The sequence below is a fragment of the Syngnathoides biaculeatus genome, chromosome 7, assembly GCF_019802595.1.
Source record: "Syngnathoides biaculeatus isolate LvHL_M chromosome 7, ASM1980259v1, whole genome shotgun sequence".
Taxonomy (NCBI): Eukaryota; Metazoa; Chordata; class Actinopteri; order Syngnathiformes; family Syngnathidae; genus Syngnathoides; species Syngnathoides biaculeatus.
The window spans coordinates 29,072,599-29,089,523 of NC_084646.1; the positions used below are offsets into that span (position 1 = coordinate 29,072,599).

General features: G+C 41.3%; 1 protein-coding gene and 1 pseudogene across 1 annotated transcript in view; one reads left to right on the top strand and one right to left on the bottom strand.

Moving 5' to 3' along the window:
* Positions 1-16,925, top strand: part of brinp3a.2 (bone morphogenetic protein/retinoic acid inducible neural-specific 3a, tandem duplicate 2) — an 80,063-nt gene that overhangs the window by 36,503 nt on the left and 26,635 nt on the right. The window contains exon 3 of the mRNA XM_061825688.1: positions 6,052-6,242. Coding sequence (XP_061681672.1) covers positions 6,052-6,242 — 191 coding nt within the window. The remainder of the gene's footprint in view (positions 1-6,051; positions 6,243-16,925) is intronic.
* LOC133504188 (5S ribosomal RNA) lies at positions 159-277 on the bottom strand (annotated as a pseudogene).

Consider the following 16,925-nt stretch of genomic DNA (forward strand, 5'->3'; position numbering starts at 1 on the left):
GAACTGCAGTTAATTATTTTTACTGATTTCAACTTCTTTTTTACCTTTCGGCTTGTCCTGTTAGGCATGTCATCTAAGATAAACACATATTTGTTTGGCACAGTTTTACGATGGATGCCCTTCCTGATGCAACCCCTCTGCATTTAGCTGGGGAGAGAAGCTTACAGCACCTGGAATTCCCAGGCAGTCTCCCATCCAAGTACTAACCACACCCAAGCCTGCTTCGCTTCTGAGATCTGACGAGATAGGGCGTTCTCAGGGTAGTATGGCAGTAAGGTTTTACTGATTACAACTATTTTCACATAACAGGAGACTTTAACATTCATGCTGACAACAACATGGAAATAAAATCCAAAAAACTTTCACCTTGACAGCACACATTTAACCTCTCTCAACTCAAACTCAAGGTCACATCTTAGACCTGGTCATCTCTAAGGATGTTGAAATTCTATCAAATGATGATGGCACGGTCCCACAGCTGCAGATCGTTGGCATCATAGTTGTGAGGACAAGGGTTCGAATCCCAGCCAGGCCTGTGTGAGTTTGGATGTTCTCCCCATGCCTGCATGGGTTTTCTCTGGGCACTCCGGTTTCCTCCCACTTCCCAAAAAATATGCATTCAATGGACAGTCTAAATTTCCCTGATGTGCAATTATGAGTACCACTGTTCTCTGTCTCCATGTGCCCTGTGATTGGCTGACGACCAGTTTAGGTTGTACCCCGCCTCCTACTTGATGACGGCTGAGATCGGCTCCAGCACTCCCACTGCCCTCCTGAGGATAAGTGGCTCAGAAAATGGTTGGATGGATGGATGGACATTAATAATATGGCTATTTCTGACTGTTTGTGGTCAGAATACCACTGTATTTTTTGCACTGTGCATTCTTCCAAAAGTTCAGACAACCTCAATGTCTAAGAAATAAAAGCTTCATACATGAGAATACTGCAACAAAATGTATGGAGACTGTAGCTGTGCCACATATTGAATAGAGTGGTAACTCTACTTAAGAAAATGTATTCTTTCTTGAAGTCATTTCGTAATGTGAATTTTTCGTAACTAAAAGTGCTTTTTTACATGTAAGAAGCCTAATCTATTCAAAGCCATCGACCCCACAAAAACTAAGCATTCAAAGTGTCTAATGTAAACAATAATAAAAATTATATTCATTTACCTTTGCCGTTGGACAACTATGTGAAGCGAAGGATGAGTAACGAGCAAACGGCATCATGGGGGAGGGATGGGCAAATGTTTGACAGCTGAGAGAAGACATACATACATATGTACACATGCACACAACTTAATTCCACAAACGTTTTTGTTTCCAATGGTGAATAAAGATGAATAAACCTGTAAAAAAACACAAATGAAAAATTTACATAAAAAGTTGTGGTTTATCAGTGTGCGCTTGTGTGTGACAGCGTGTGAAATTGCTAGCATGATTCCGTGACAATAGAGCGGGAAACTGAAGGCATCATGGGTAAAGATTGCTGTCCCTCCTAGCCAATGGGATGCCAGGAATATGCTACAGCGATAGCCAACGGGAGAGCTGCTCTATCGCACCACACAAACCAAAATACAGGATGTTTACGTTCGGTGAAATTTGGGGGCTGGAGAATCACGTGCCTATTTTTTTTCTTTCATGTCCTGAATTTTCCTTCACAACTTTAGACAATATTTTTCCGATGGACATTTAATAACCTGAGTTTTTTCATTACTTGAGCCATTTGTTTGTAGAGGAGCCACTGTACTGAGACAGTTGGTAAACTTTTGGACAGTTTCACCTAAAAAATCTCAAATATCATAAATGGTGTTACTCCTGTTAAAACTTAGAGCATCTTGAGGTCAGCTCAAACACTGTGGAGGAGCACAATGATGGTCAAGAGCTCAAAATCCAAGTGTAGGAATGCAGAACACAATTCCAAATTGATCATGACGTTTACAGTGTCCATGTAATTTTAACCAGGAGTTAGTCAGGCCTAGATAGCAACACTTTTCTGAAATCATGAGTAAGAACCTCAACAATACTCGCTCTTCTGTTTGCTGTTGTTGACAAGGTCAGAATCACCCTGAATCAGGTAGTTCCAGAATTTGAAACAGTTGATAAACACAATGAGCTTGCCCGTTACTCTAGTTAATAAAATACTATCCATCAGGTTAAATACCAGCACAAATCAACAAAATGACACAATGATACGACATAGGAAGCCACCCAGGGAAAGCTATATTACCATGTCAGAGTTTGATCCAGTGGACCAAAAAACTGTATAGAAAACTGTTCAACGGCTGTCTTGACTCAATCCTATCGGACAGATAATGAACGGCATTGACACAATCTTAACTGTTCTAAATGAAGAAGACGTTGCATCTTGCACATCTGTGACTCTTATAATGAATTGTTCCTGTTAACTGAATGTCTCGTTCTTTGATCTTGTTAGTTTGTTTTCTTTGTTCTGAATGTAGTACCAGGGCGGCACCGACTGCCGGAGACAAATTCCTTGTGTGTTGTTACACACTTGGCCAATAAAAGTGATTCCGATTCTGATCCTGATTCTTTTTCAAAACTATTGTGAAATCAGTGCTATCTGATTTGCAACAAATAATATATAGTTCACATCAATTTGGTGAATTTTCCTTGAGCTCTTGAAGTATGTGCTGTTCTAAAAAAAACAGACTACTGGATGCTTCCGTGTTAGCAAGCTGTAGATCCATCGTGAACTGACTTTCAAAGCCAAGAGAGTTGATGAAGTTATTTTTAATTAACTCAGCAATTTCCTGAATTTAAATTGACTTTTTTGACAAATTTTAATAAATTTTCTGAACTCATCACAGCACAGATTCAGCTCCTATCAAAGGGCTAAATAATATCCGATTGAATACTGACTCAGGAAGAGTGTAAATTTTGGTCTTGTTGGATCTCAGTCCGACTTTTGATTAAGTCGATCACAATATACTGCAAAACAGGTTGGAAACGTGGGTAGGAATAAATGGAACAGTCCTAAAATGGTCCAGGTCCTACCTGGAGGAAAGGAGCTACTTTGTAACCTCAATCTCAAAAAATGGCAATGATAGCAACTGGTTCCCTCAAGGGTCAGTTCTTGAACCCCTCCTGTTCAGCCTGTATATGCTACCCATGGGTCAGATTTTCCATAACTGTGGGTTTTGACTGTCATAGCTATGCACACATAGTTGTATGTAACAGTGTCTCCAGATGACTACAGTTCAAGTGAGGTGTTGTGTCACTGTCTAAAGCAGATAAATAACTGGATGAGCCAACATTTCCTTCAACTAAACCACAGCAAAACTGACACGATTGTTTTTTGGTAATAAATAAAAAAAGATTGTTGTTTATAAATACCTGGACTCACTATCTTTGCAAAGCAAATACCAAATCCGCAACCATAGTGTTCTGATGGATTCCGACCTGGCCTTCAACAGTCATATAATAGCAATTACTAAAGCTGCCTTTTTGAAGAGCATATCTAGAGTGAAGGCTTGCTTGGTTCAATCAGACCAGGAAAAGCTCATCCATGCTTTTATCTCAAGTAGACTTTACTATTGTAATGGTCTTCTGACTGGACTCCCCAAAAAGACTATTAAACATTAAACTCATTCAGAATAACACAGTTCGGTTCTGACCAGAACAAAGAGATCAGAGCTATAACTCCAATTCTAAAGTCTTTACATTGGCTTCCAGTCAGCTTTAGAATAGATTTTAAAGTTCTGCCACTGGTCTAGAAATCATGAAATGGGTTAGGTCTAAAGACATGAAAGAAATCCTAATGTAATACAAACACAGTAGGGATCTGAGATCGGCAGCATTGCTGCTGCTGTTGCTGCTGGAAAAAAAATGGAATGGAATAAATTGCCAACAGAGGAAAGATCAGCCCCAAATATTCACGTTTTATAATCCAGATTAAAACTGTTCTTTTTTATCATGCATTTTAGAGCACTTCCGATTTTCAGTGATACTTCATGCACGAAAAGCTATTTTAATTGCACTTTCTTTTTCAAATGTTATATTTTTATTTTTCTTGTAAAGCGTATTGAGTTGTCTTATGTATGAAATATGTTATACAAATTTATACTTGTATTTGCTTTGCTTAGGTCACCTCAGAAGGGTCGTTTTAACAGGAGCGACAGCATTAACAATTGTGAATGAGTGTTTGAGTAGAGAACATGAGAGTAAGAATTTCACTCAAACATACAGTGAAGAAAATGAGTATTTGAACACCCTACGATATTGCAAGTTCTCTCAGAAATCATGGAGGGGTCTGAAATTTTCACCGTGAATGCATGTCCACTGTGGGAGAGATAATCTAAAATGAAAAATCAAGAAATCAGAATGTATGATTTTCTAACGATTTATTTGTGTGATACAGCTGCAAATAAGTATTTAAACACTTGAGAAAACCAATGTTAATATTTGAACACCTCTCTATCAGCTAGAATTCTGACCCTCAAAGACCTGTGAGTCTGCCTTTAAAAGTCCACCTTCACTCCATGTATTATCCTGAATTAGATGCACCTGTGTCAGGTCGTTAGCTGCATAAAGACACATGTCCATCCCATACAAACAGTAAGACTCAAACTTGTAACATGGCCAAGACCTAAGAGCTGTCCAAAGACACCCAAGACATATTTGTACATGGCTGACTACAGAGAAATTGCCAATTAGCTGAGTGAAAAAAGGTCCACTGTTGGAGCAATCATTAGAAAATGGAAGAACCTAAACATGACGGTCAATCTCCATTGGAGTCGAGCCCCATGCAAGATATCACCTTGTGGGGTCTCAATGATCCTTAGAAAGGTGAGGAATCATCCCAGGACTAGATGACAGGAGTTGGTCAATGACCTGAAAAGAGCTGGGACCACAGTTTCCAAGGTGACTGTTGGTAATACACTAAGACGTCATGGTTTGAAATCATGCATGTCACAGAAGGTTCCCCTGCTTAAACCAGCACATGTCAAGACCCGTCTTAAGTTTGCCATTAACCATTTGGATGATACAGAGGAGTCATGGAAGAAAGTTTTGTGGCCAGATGAGACCAAAATTCAACTTGTTGGTCATAATTCCACTCACTGTGTTTGGAGGAAGACGAATGATGAGTTCCATCCCAAGAACACCATCCCTACTGTGAAGCATGGGGTGGTAGCATCAAAATTTGGGTGTGTTTTCTGCACATGGGACAGGACGACTGCACTGCATGAAGGCGAGGATAACCGCGGCCATGTATTGAGAGATTTTGGGGAACAACCTCTTTCCCTAAGTCAAAGCATTGAACATGGGTCGTGGCTGGGTCTTTCAATATGACAATGGCCTGAAGCACACAGCCAAGAAAACCAAGGCGTGGCTCCGTGAAAAGCATATCAAGGTTCTGGCATGGCGTGGCCAGTCTCTAGACCTAAACCCAAAAGAAAATCTTTGGAGGGAGCTGAAACTCCATGTTTCTCAGCGACAGCCCAGAAACCTGTCTGATCTAGAGAAGATCTGTGTGGAGGAGTGGGCCAAAATCCCTCCTGCAGTGTGTGCAAACCTGGTGAACAACTACAGGAAACGTTTGACTTCTGTAATTGCAAACAAAGGCTACAGTCGTAAATATTTATATCGTTTTTCTCAGGTGTTCAAATTCCTTTTTGCAGCTGTATCACACAAATAAATCGTTAAAAAAATCATCCATTGTGATTTTTGGATTTTTCTTTTAAGATTATCTCTCTCACAGTGACAGGCACCTACGATGAAAATTTCAGACCCTTCCATAATTTCTAAGTGGGAGAACTTGCAATATAGGGTTAGGCTATACAAATATTTATTTTCTTCACTCTATTCCACTTCCACTGATGCACATGGGGAATGTGAACCTAAACGTGTACACCTACACGTTCTTAAATTATGAATTCAATTCACCAATTCTCACATTTTTGGGTGGATTCAGCCTGACTGGCATTTTCTGCACCAACCACTGAATCTCACGAATACTAAATTATGTACCAAATGTTTTGATGGATTTACTTTAATAAATACTGTGGTTTGATTTCTTTTTTATATCCAGGGAGTTCGGGAGATGGAAGGTAAACAATTTGGCATCAGAAAGAAGAGATTTCCCACGTTCTCCGTTACCTTTGACATCAGAGTTCATGAGGAATATTCGACTCCTTGGCCGCAGACCCAGCACGCAGATGATCACTGATAACCTGATAAAGAAATATGGTACTCACTTTCTAATGTCAGCTACACTTGGAGGTAAATAGAAACACCTATTTGGATTTTATGCTTTCATTTAATACATTTTCAACTTAGTGCTTTTTTTTTATTACAATGTTTAAGAAGAAGGCGGCACGGTGTAACAGCTGTAAAGCATTGGCCTCACAGTTCTGAGGTCCTGGGTTCAATCCCAGCCCCGCTGTAAGGAGTTGCATGTTCACCTCATGCCTGTGTGTCAGGGGCATGGCCAAGCCACAGTCATGGGAGGTGGTTCCTGTGAGGGGCACTGTGTGGGTTTTCTTCGGGCACTCCGGTTTCCTCCCACATCCCAAAAACATGCAACATTAATTGGACACCCTAGGTGTTGTTAGTGTGACTTGTCTGTCTCAATGTGGCGTACGATTTGCTGGCAACCAATTCAGGGTGTCCCCTGCGTCCTGCCCCTTGAGAGCTGGGATAGGCTAAGGGGCTAAGAAAATGGATGGATGGATGGATAACAGGAAAGCTACTATTTGTGATTGAGAATAATATTGACATTAATATTTGCAAAAAAAAAAAAAAAAACTATTGTATCACATAAAAAATATTTCTGCATAATCTCTTCTGTACTGTTTTGTAGTAAATAGGATGATTTCCTACAGTATTTGTGTGAGATTATATGGGTAACCTTGTCGACATATCGCTATTAACCATCTAGTTAAAGGAAACGTATATAAAACTGATGTTTTGTCGATATTTCTAATCAGACTGAAAATTAACAATCCAGTCAAAGCTGTCAATATGGGTTCTTGAGTGCACCTTTCACTCATTTTCCAAAACCGGAGTCACATTAACACAATCCACAGTGTGAACACTGGCTCATTTGCATGAAACAGCCACCTCAAAACAAAATGATTTGAACAGGGCTGCAAAAAAGAGGGTGAAAAGTGGACTGTCTACTATTCTTGTCCTTGGGGTATTTTGAATAAAACATGTATTAAATATGATGAAGACATCTCAGACCTGTTTCTTCTTCTTTTCCTTTCGGCTTGTCCCATTAGGGGTCGCCACAGCGTGTCATCTTTTGCCATCTTAGCCTATCTCCTGCATCTTCCTCTCTAACCCTAACTGCCCTCATGTCTTCCCATACCACATCCATAAACCTTCTCTTTGGTCTTCCTCTCGCTCTTTTGCCTGGGAGCTCCATCCTCAGCATCCTTCTACCAATATACTCACTCTCTCGCCTCTGAACATGTCCAAACCATCGAAGTCTGCTCTCTCGAATCTTGTCTCCAAAACATCCAGCTTTGGCCGTCCCTCGAATGAGCTCATTTCTAATCCTATCCAACCTGGTCACTCCGAGCGAGAACCTCAACATCTTCATTTCTGCCACCTCCAGTTCAGCTTCCTGTTGTTTCTTCAGTGCCACCGTCTCTAATCCGTACATCATGGCCGGCCTCACCACTGTTTTGTAAACTTTGCCCTTCATCCTAGCAGACACTCTTCTGTCACATAACACACCAGACACCTTTCGCCAGCTGTTCCAACCTGCTTGGACCCGTTTCTTCACTTCCTTACCACACTCACCATTGTTCTGGATAGTTGACCCTAAATATTTGATATCCTCCACCCTCGCGATCTCTTCTCCCTGTAGCCTTACTCATTCCCCCTCAACTTTTCTCATTCACGCACATATATTCTGTTTTACTTCGGCTAATCTTCATTCTTCTCCTTTCCAGTGCATGTCTCCATCTTTCTAATTGTTCCTCTGCATGCTCCCTGCTTTCAATGCATATCACAATATCATCTGCGAACATGATGGTCCAAGGGGATTCCAGTCTACCCTCATCTGTCAGCCTTTCCATTACCACTGCAAACAGGAAGGGGCTCAGAGCTGATCCCTGATGCAGTCCCACCTCCACCTTAAATTCCTCTGTCACACCTAAGGCAGACCTCACCATTGTTCTGCTGCCATCATACATGTCCTGTACTATTTTAACATACTTCTCTGCCACACCAGACTAACGCATGCAGTACCACAGTTCCTCTCTTGGTACTCTGTCATAGGCTTTCTCTAGATCCACAAAGACAATGTAGCTCCTCTGACCTTCTCTGTACTTTTCCACTAGCATCCTCATGGCAAATAATGCATCTGTGGTACTCTTTCTAGGCATCAAACCAGACTGTTGCTCGCAGATACTTACTTCTGTCCTGAGTCTAGCCTCCACTACTCTTTCCCATAACTTCATTGTGTGGCTCATCAACTTTATTCCTCTATAGTTCCCACAGCTCTGAACATCCCCTTTGTTCTTAAAAATGGGAACAAGAACACTTTTCCTCCATTCTTCAGGCATCTTTTCGCCCGCTAGTATTTTGTTGAATAAGTTGGTCAAAAACTCCACAGCCATCTCTCCAAATTGCTTCCATACCTCTACCGGTATGTCATCAGGACCAACTGCCTTTCCATTTTTCATCCTTTGTAGTGCCTTTCTGACTTCCCCCTTAGTAATCATTGCCACTTCCTGGTCCTTCACACTTGTCTCTTCAACTCTTCATTCTCTCTCATTTTCTTCATTCATCAACTTCTCAAAGTATTCTTTCCATCTATTTAGCACACTACTGGCACCAGTCAACACATTTCCATCTCTATCCTTAATCACCCTTACCTGCTGCACATCCTTCCCATCTCTATCCCTCTGTCTGGCCAACCTGTAGAGATCCTTTTCTCCTTCTTTCGTGTCCAACCTGGTGTACATGTCTTCATATGCCTCTTGTTTAGCGTTTGCCACCTCGACCTTTGCCCTACGTCACATCTTGATGTAGTCCTTTCGCCTCTCCTCAGTCCTCTCAGTATCCCACTTCTTCTTCGCTCATCTCTTTTGGGGTTCCACCACCAAGTCTCCTTCTCCCCTTTCCTACCAAAAGACACACCAAGTACTCTCCTGCCTGTCTCTCTGATTACCTTGGCTGTCGTTGTCCAGTCTTCCGGGAGCTTCTGCTGTCCATCGAGAGCCTGTCTTACCTCTTTCCGAAAGGCCGCACAACATTCTTCCTTTCTCAGCTTCCACCACATGGTTCTCTGCTCTACCTTTGTCTTCTTAATCTTCCTACCCACCACCAGAGTCATCCTACACACTACCATCCTATGCTGTCGAGCTACACTCTCCCCTACCACTACTTTACAGTCAGTAACCTCCTTCAGATTACATCGTCTGCACAAAATATAAACCACCTGTGTGCTTCTACCTCCGCTCTTGTCGGTCACTATATGTTCCTCCCTCTTCTGGAAAAAGGTGTTCATTACAGCCATCGCCATCCTTTTTGCAAAGTCCACCAACATCTGTTCCTCTAAGTTCCTTTCCTGGATGCCGTACTTACCCATCACTTCTTCATTGCCCCTGTTTCCTTTACCAATATGTCAATTACAATCTGCACCAATCACAACTCTCTCGCTGTCTGGGATGCTCAGAACTACTTCATCTAGTTCCTTCCACAATTTCTCTTTCAACTCTCGCTCACATCCTACCTGTGGGGCATAGCCGCTAACCACATTATACATAACACCCTCAATTTCAAATTTTTGTCTCATCACTTGATCTGATACTCTTTTCACCTCCAAAACATTCTTAGCCAGCTCTTCCTTTAAAATAACCCCCACTCCATTTCTCTTCCCATCTACTCCATGGTAGAATAATTTAAACCCTGCTCCTAAACTTCTAGCCTTACTACCTTTCCACCACCTCTCTTGGATGCACAGAATATCAACCTTTCTCCTAATCATCATGTCAAACAACTCCTGAGCTTTTCCTGTCATAGTCCCAACATTCAAAGTCCCTACACTCAGTTGTAGGCTCTGTGCATTCCTCTTTTTCTTCTGATGATGGATCCGGTTTCCTCCTCTTCTTTATCTTCGACCCACAGTAGCTGAGTTTCCACCCACGCCCTGCAAGTTAGCAGTGCCGGGGGCAGGCGTTGTTAACCTGGGCCACGACCGATCCGGTATGGGATTCTTTAGATAAACGCTCATATTTGTTTGGCACAGTTTTTACGCCGGATACCCTTCCTGACGCAACCCTCTGCGTTTATTCTGGCTTGGGACCGGCCTACAGATTGCACTTTTTTGTGCCCCCATAGGGCTGCATTTGCCCCCATATGGCTGCATTACACCTGAGACCTGTTTATTTGTGGAAAATCATACAATGTAACTGCAATAAACGTGATGAGCTCAGAAGGACAAAAGGAAACCAGGAAAGCAGGAAAGCATAGCAGAAATGATCACACTTAGCTACAAAAAGAAACATCTCATTGGAATAATATGCCACTGGTACACATGAATACAGGTAAACATTGAGTCCTCTTAATTCACCCATCCTTGCCCTCCAATGTGTGCTTTCTGCTGAATGTTGAATACTGTAGATGAGAAGTCACCCAAGGTAAGGTACTTGCTGTAAAATGTTCATTTAAAATGCTACAGAGGATCAAACAAATGTTGCAAAGTATATTTGGTTTTCAAGGGAACACTTGTCAATTACTCTAGACACAGCTCTTCGTGTTAACATGGTTACCATTGTTTGTGGATGTATATTCAATGCAGTTTGACCGGCTGCCCAAGCTCCCTGGCTCTCAGCCAGTACTTAGTGGTATGAAATGTGGAGAGGAAGGAGTTTGCATTGGACTATTGCCAGATATAAGTCTGTGTTGCTCCATATGAATAGCCTCTACATTAAAAAAAATAAAAAATAATGAAAATAATAAATAAAAAAAATGCGGGAAGAGAGATTACCCCTTGGCATTAACATTGTATTATGATGTGAGATGTGATGTGCAGTGGCTTTCAGATATTCAAAGTAAAGGCAGCAAAATAGCTATTTGAACACCTGAGAACACCAATGTTAATATTTTGTACAGTAGCCTTTGTTTGCAATTACACAAGTCAAACATTTCCTGAAGTTGTTTGCCAGGTTTGCACACACTGCAGGAGGGATTTTGGCCCACTCCTCCACACAGATCTTCTCTTGATCAAACACGTTTCTGGGCTGTCGCTGAGAAACACGGAGTTTCAGCTCCCTCCAAAGATTTTCTATTGGGTTTAGGTCTGGAGACTGGCTAAGCCACACCAGAACCTTGATATGCTTTTTACGGAGCCACTCCTTGGTTTTCCTGGCTGTGTGCTTCGGGTTACTGTCATGTTGAAAGACCCAGCCATGACCCATCTTCGATACTCTGACTGAGGGAAAGAGGTTGTTCCCCAAAATCTCAGAATGGATGGCCGCGGTCATCCTCTCCTTCATACAGTGCAGTTGTCCTGTCCCATGTGCAGAAAAACACCCCCAATGCATGATGCTTCCACCCCCATGTTTCACAGTAGGGATGGTGTTCTTAGGATAGAACTCATCATTCATCTTCCTCCAAACATGGTTAGTGGAATTATAACCAAAAAAGTTCAATTTTGGTCTCATCTGACTACAAATTTTTCTTCCATAACTCCTCTGTATCATCCAAATGGTCATTGGCAAACTTAAGACGGGCCTTGACATGTGCTGGTTTAAGCAGGGGAAACTTGCGTGCTATGCATGATTTCAAACCATGACGTCTTAGTCTATTACCCACAGTCACCTTGGAAATGGTGGTTCCAGCTCTTTTCAGGTCATTGACCAAGTCCTATTGTGTAGTCGTGGGCTGATTCCTCACCTTTCTAAGGATCATTGATACCCCACGTGGTGAAATCTTACATGGGACTCAACTCCAATTGAGTCATGTTTCGCATCTTCCATTTCTAATGTTTGCTCCAACAGTGGACCTTTTTTCACCAAGCTGCTTGGTAATTTCTCTGTAGCCCTTTCCAGCCGTGTGGAGTTGTACAATTGTGTTTCTGGTGTCTTTGGACGGATCTTTGGTCTGGCCATTTTACAAGTTTGAGTCTTACTGATTGTATGGTGTGAAGAGATGTTTTTATGCAGCTAACGACCTCACACAGGTGCATCTGATTCAGGATAAATACATGGAGTGGAGGTGGACTTTTAAAGGCGGACTAACAGGTCTTTGAGGGTCAGAATTCTACCTGACAGACATGTGTTTAAATACTTATTTGCAGCTGTATCACAAAAATAAATCATACTTTGTGATTTCTGCAGTTTTCTTTTTAGATTATCTCTCTCATAGTGGGCGTGCACCTACGATGAAAATTTCAGACCCCTCCATGATTTCTAAGTGGGAGAACTTGCAATATAGCAGGATATTAAAATACTTATTTTCTTCACTGTATGTTGTTTTCAAAGAACCATCCATTCTTCACCTGAAATTATCTGCTTATTTGGGTACACATTGCCAAAATAAATCAAAATGACTAGGGTGTCAAAGATTGAAAGGTCACAGATGTCATGATGATAAACCTGTTCCAGGCTTGTGCAGTTCATTGATAAAAACTCAAGGTAAATAAATCTACATGAACCATTCTTTATGACTGACTGACTGTGCAACACATTACTGACACCGTTTTGTGTGTATGTGTGTAGTACCTTTAGTAAGACTATCCTCCAAAAGTATAGAGCTTGTGCACCTACATCATAAAATCACGTGACATCGCCATGTTGCCATGTAAAACAAAGCATTGTTGCAAGTTAATCCCGTTGAGACAAACTGAAAATATATCTTATAGCACGACGCGCAAAGTTTTGTCCGATACCGATAAACATTTAAAGTAAGTTTCTTTCGGCTTGTCCCAGCGTGACATCTTATTTGTTTGGCACAGTTTTTACTTCTTGACGCAAACCCTCTTGGGGAGTAGAGTTAAACTGTTAAACATTTAGAAGGTGATAATAAACTAAGGTACATGGAAAAATGAGAGACACTTGGAATAGAGGACCCATAATTAATGATGAAGTCCAGATTTTCGCCAATAAGAAATTGGACTGTTAATTCGCTTGTCTTGGACAACTGGATATACACATGTATCTGGTGAATAAGTCATTAAGATTTACACTGAAGAGTTTGAAAGTGTATAAAAGTCTGGACCCATACAAATACTTTGTTGCTGGATCTGTTTTCAATCGTGAATAAATCCCACATAATGATGAACCCACTCAGATTTTTTTCAATCCAAATACCAATGTTGAAACAAATGACCCCTGGTTTCACACAAACTCGCATTCATTAACTATGACCGGAAAAAAAACATTTAGGACAGGGAGTCGTCTCCTCCGTACACAAGCGTATTGTGGCCACACGTTAATCTCCGTAAACCTATCTGCAACAGACATTTTTATTTTTTTTAAATATGCATTGTTCTTAAATGTTTCAACCTGGCATTATAAATACTCCTTGGTTATTTGAGATTGACAAGAATAATTCCTACCTGAAATGATATGATCGCTACACATTTGTGTGTATTTTGTTGGGCGCCATACATCCTGTTTAATCCATCAATCTTTTCCGGTCTTTTCAGCTGGTATTCCATAGAATGATCTCTTTGAAGAACTATTTTGTCTCTCGTGGCAACCAGCAGCACAACAGGTCTCGGGCAATTTTAAAAATCTGCTCCAGTTCAACGACTCCAGCACTGCCGAGCAGCTAGGTTTAACCTGCAATATGGCGCCGTGCAAACTGTGACATCTCGTGGACGAGCTCTATAGGAACAGCCAGTTGAATTCCTTTATTATTATTTTTTTGCTCGAGACTTGTTATTTAGGTGGAGGCACGGTGGATCAGCTAGAAAGCGTTGGCCTCACAGATCTGAGAATCCGGTTTCCATCCCAGCCCTCCCTGTGTGGAGTTTGCATGTTCTCCCCATGCCTGCATGGGTTTTCTCAGGGCACTCCGGTTTCCTCTCACATCTCAAAAGCATACAGTATTAATTGGACACTCTGACTTGCCCCTTGATGTGATTGTGAGTGCGGCTGTTTGTCTCTATGTGCTTTGCGATTGGCTGCCAACCAGTTCAGTGTGTACCCTGCCTCCTGCCTGTTGACAACTGGGATAGGCTCCACCACTCCCCGCGACCCTTGTGAGGATAAGTGGATAAGAAAATAGATGGATGGATGTTATTTATGTTAGACTTCAAAATGTGACAATGAAAAAAGAGGTCAACTTTACAGCTTTTATTTCCAGGTAAATACACCTGGATCTGATACACAATTAAATTATTTTGTTTGAATCCAGACATATCCACTATTGTTAGCTTAAGTATCAGAACATGTGTCAATAAGTTGTGCTACTGTATGTTTTCCATGTGTCTTCAATTACATTGATTATTCAAATAGAGCTGGATGTATGTATATGCAGAGACACATACATAACATTTAAAAATACATATTGTTATGAAAACTACATAAACTAGTATTCACTTCAATGTCCATATGAAAAAAATATGAGCAGAGACCGTGTCATTAATGCACAAAGTTGCAGAAGTTTCACTCGACATACCAGTGGCAGGCATATTGCCTGCAACGTCATTTGCAGATGTCACACTGGGACAGTTGCAGTTGACAACACACTGTGCCACCTGCTATGGCAGATGAACAAGAGAGATTTTCAATTTTTCTGACACCCCTTCTGGGACTGAAGCTGTTTTTTAAAGAAGAGAACATATCAGAAGCAAGTGAAGTGACCTGGACCATATTACCTTATCGCTTTGAGCCATATTAGACGATATGCGGATCACTTCTAACTGACAACAGACACCCCAACAGACGCACCGATGAGGACGAGGAACCCGATCAAATATTCCAAATGACTTGTGTATGTAGCGTACTCAGGAGGACCCATGCCAGGCGAAGTAACTACTTCAGGGGTGCCCAGAGACCGGTGGCTGGTGGGGGGGAGAGCTCTATGGAAGTAAATAAGTGCCACCAGGTTTTGAATTTGAAATGCCACAGAAAACAGTATTTGAATTTGAAATGTAAAGCGATCACATTTTCAATAGTTCTATTTCAGTGTAACTTTTCAATGTGAACAATTCAACTGGCTACAATTCGCTGTCTGAAATTCAACTGGCCACAATTGGCTGTGTGAAATTTGCTGTCTGAAATTCAATCGGCTACAATTTGCTGTCTAAAATTCACCATCTGTACCAGCAGACAGGGTTACCTCAGGTCAGAACTGAACACCCAGCCAAATGCAGTTACGGTTTCTTAGTCATGTGACATCACTTATTAAGAAACCGTAGCCGGATTGGCAGGCTGACAGTTCAGGGTGTACCCTGCATCCTGCCCGTTGACAGCTGAGATAGGCTCCAGCACTCCCGCTACCCTTATGAGGATAAGCGGCTCAGAAAATGGATGGATGGATGTTTTATGTTACACATTTATATGTATTATGGTAATGTACACTGCCAAGCTGAGATTCCTGAGGAGTTTACCATTTTATGATCATTAGTGTAACATATTTTCTACTACTGCACCAAACATCAGAAAACGTGAGTTTGTTTTAACTTTAACTAAGACAAAAAAATGTCAACTACAAGGGCAAGTTGCAGTCACTTTTGAAAAGAAAAGTGTCATGTAAAGTCAAGTGAAGAAGTGATAAAACGCAAAGCAGGGCGGCAGTTCAAAGTGGCTGAATCGAATGTGAGATTGTGGAGGAAGACAAAGGAGAAAATAAACCATCAAAAAGCACATGGATGAGTTTTGGGATGTGGGAGAGTTGAGCAGTTCCCAGAGATGGAGGAAGAGCTGGTACAGATTTTAGCCAAATGGAGGGCAAGAGGGTGCACTATTAGCACTGTGCCTCAAAGCGCTGACAATGAGGAATAAAGGGAACAAAGACTTAGGATTTGAAAAAAGTTACCTCACAAATGCCATGGATTGCACAGAGGATGACATACTGAGATCACTGTTCATGATGCAATGCAGAGGCACTGGAACTGGACCAAGCTATCAATGATGAGTTCCACAGCAATGCACCAAAGGTAGCTACTATGGATCTTTTTCAGAGCGAAGATGAGTCAGATGCTTCTTTTTAAGGCTTGCCCAAGGATGTGTCATGTAGTGGATATAATGTAGTGGATAAACTGCACTACTTTTTATGCAAAAATATTAATGCAAAAAAAAAAAAATCTGCACAGCATTCAAGTTAAACAGTGTTAAATTGTTTATTTATTTAAGACTGTTATGTGTGTTATCAAGAGCATTAATAAAATATTGTACCATCATTGAGCATTTATTTTATAGGGAGAGAGTGGCTCGCTAAAGAAAAAACTAAAAAGCTCTCCCGTTCTGGTAAAAATGTCCTGTGTTCATCCAGGTATTTTCTTTTAACACTGTATTTTTCCCCGGCATTTTGAGAGTGAAATTGAAAAACAATTTTCTCCAAAGATCACCATCTGACTGAGAAACTTGAACTATTTTCATTCAATAAGAAAAAAATACCGTGCTAACCTAATGTGACCGTGGTCGGGAGACACAGCCCTCATCTCCATGCTTAGGTCGTCCTGCTTGTGGGTTAACACTTCCTTGCACAGCTGAGCTGGGTGGGGTGAACAGTAAAGGCATTCTTCCCCGGTCGCCATCGCGTTTTTTTTTCCCCTTCTCATACTCCGCTGCCCAGTCCTGTCTCATTCATACGGAGACACACAATGCACACATACACAGAGCTTGTTGTCACAATACCAGTAACAACAGTAATAAACTCAAGCAAAGCGCACACACAAATACCATAATAAACGCAAGCAATATTCGCTTGCAACTACCTTAATGAACAAAAGCAAGGCACCAGATTGTAATGGTGCCGACTTTGTATTGGTCTGTT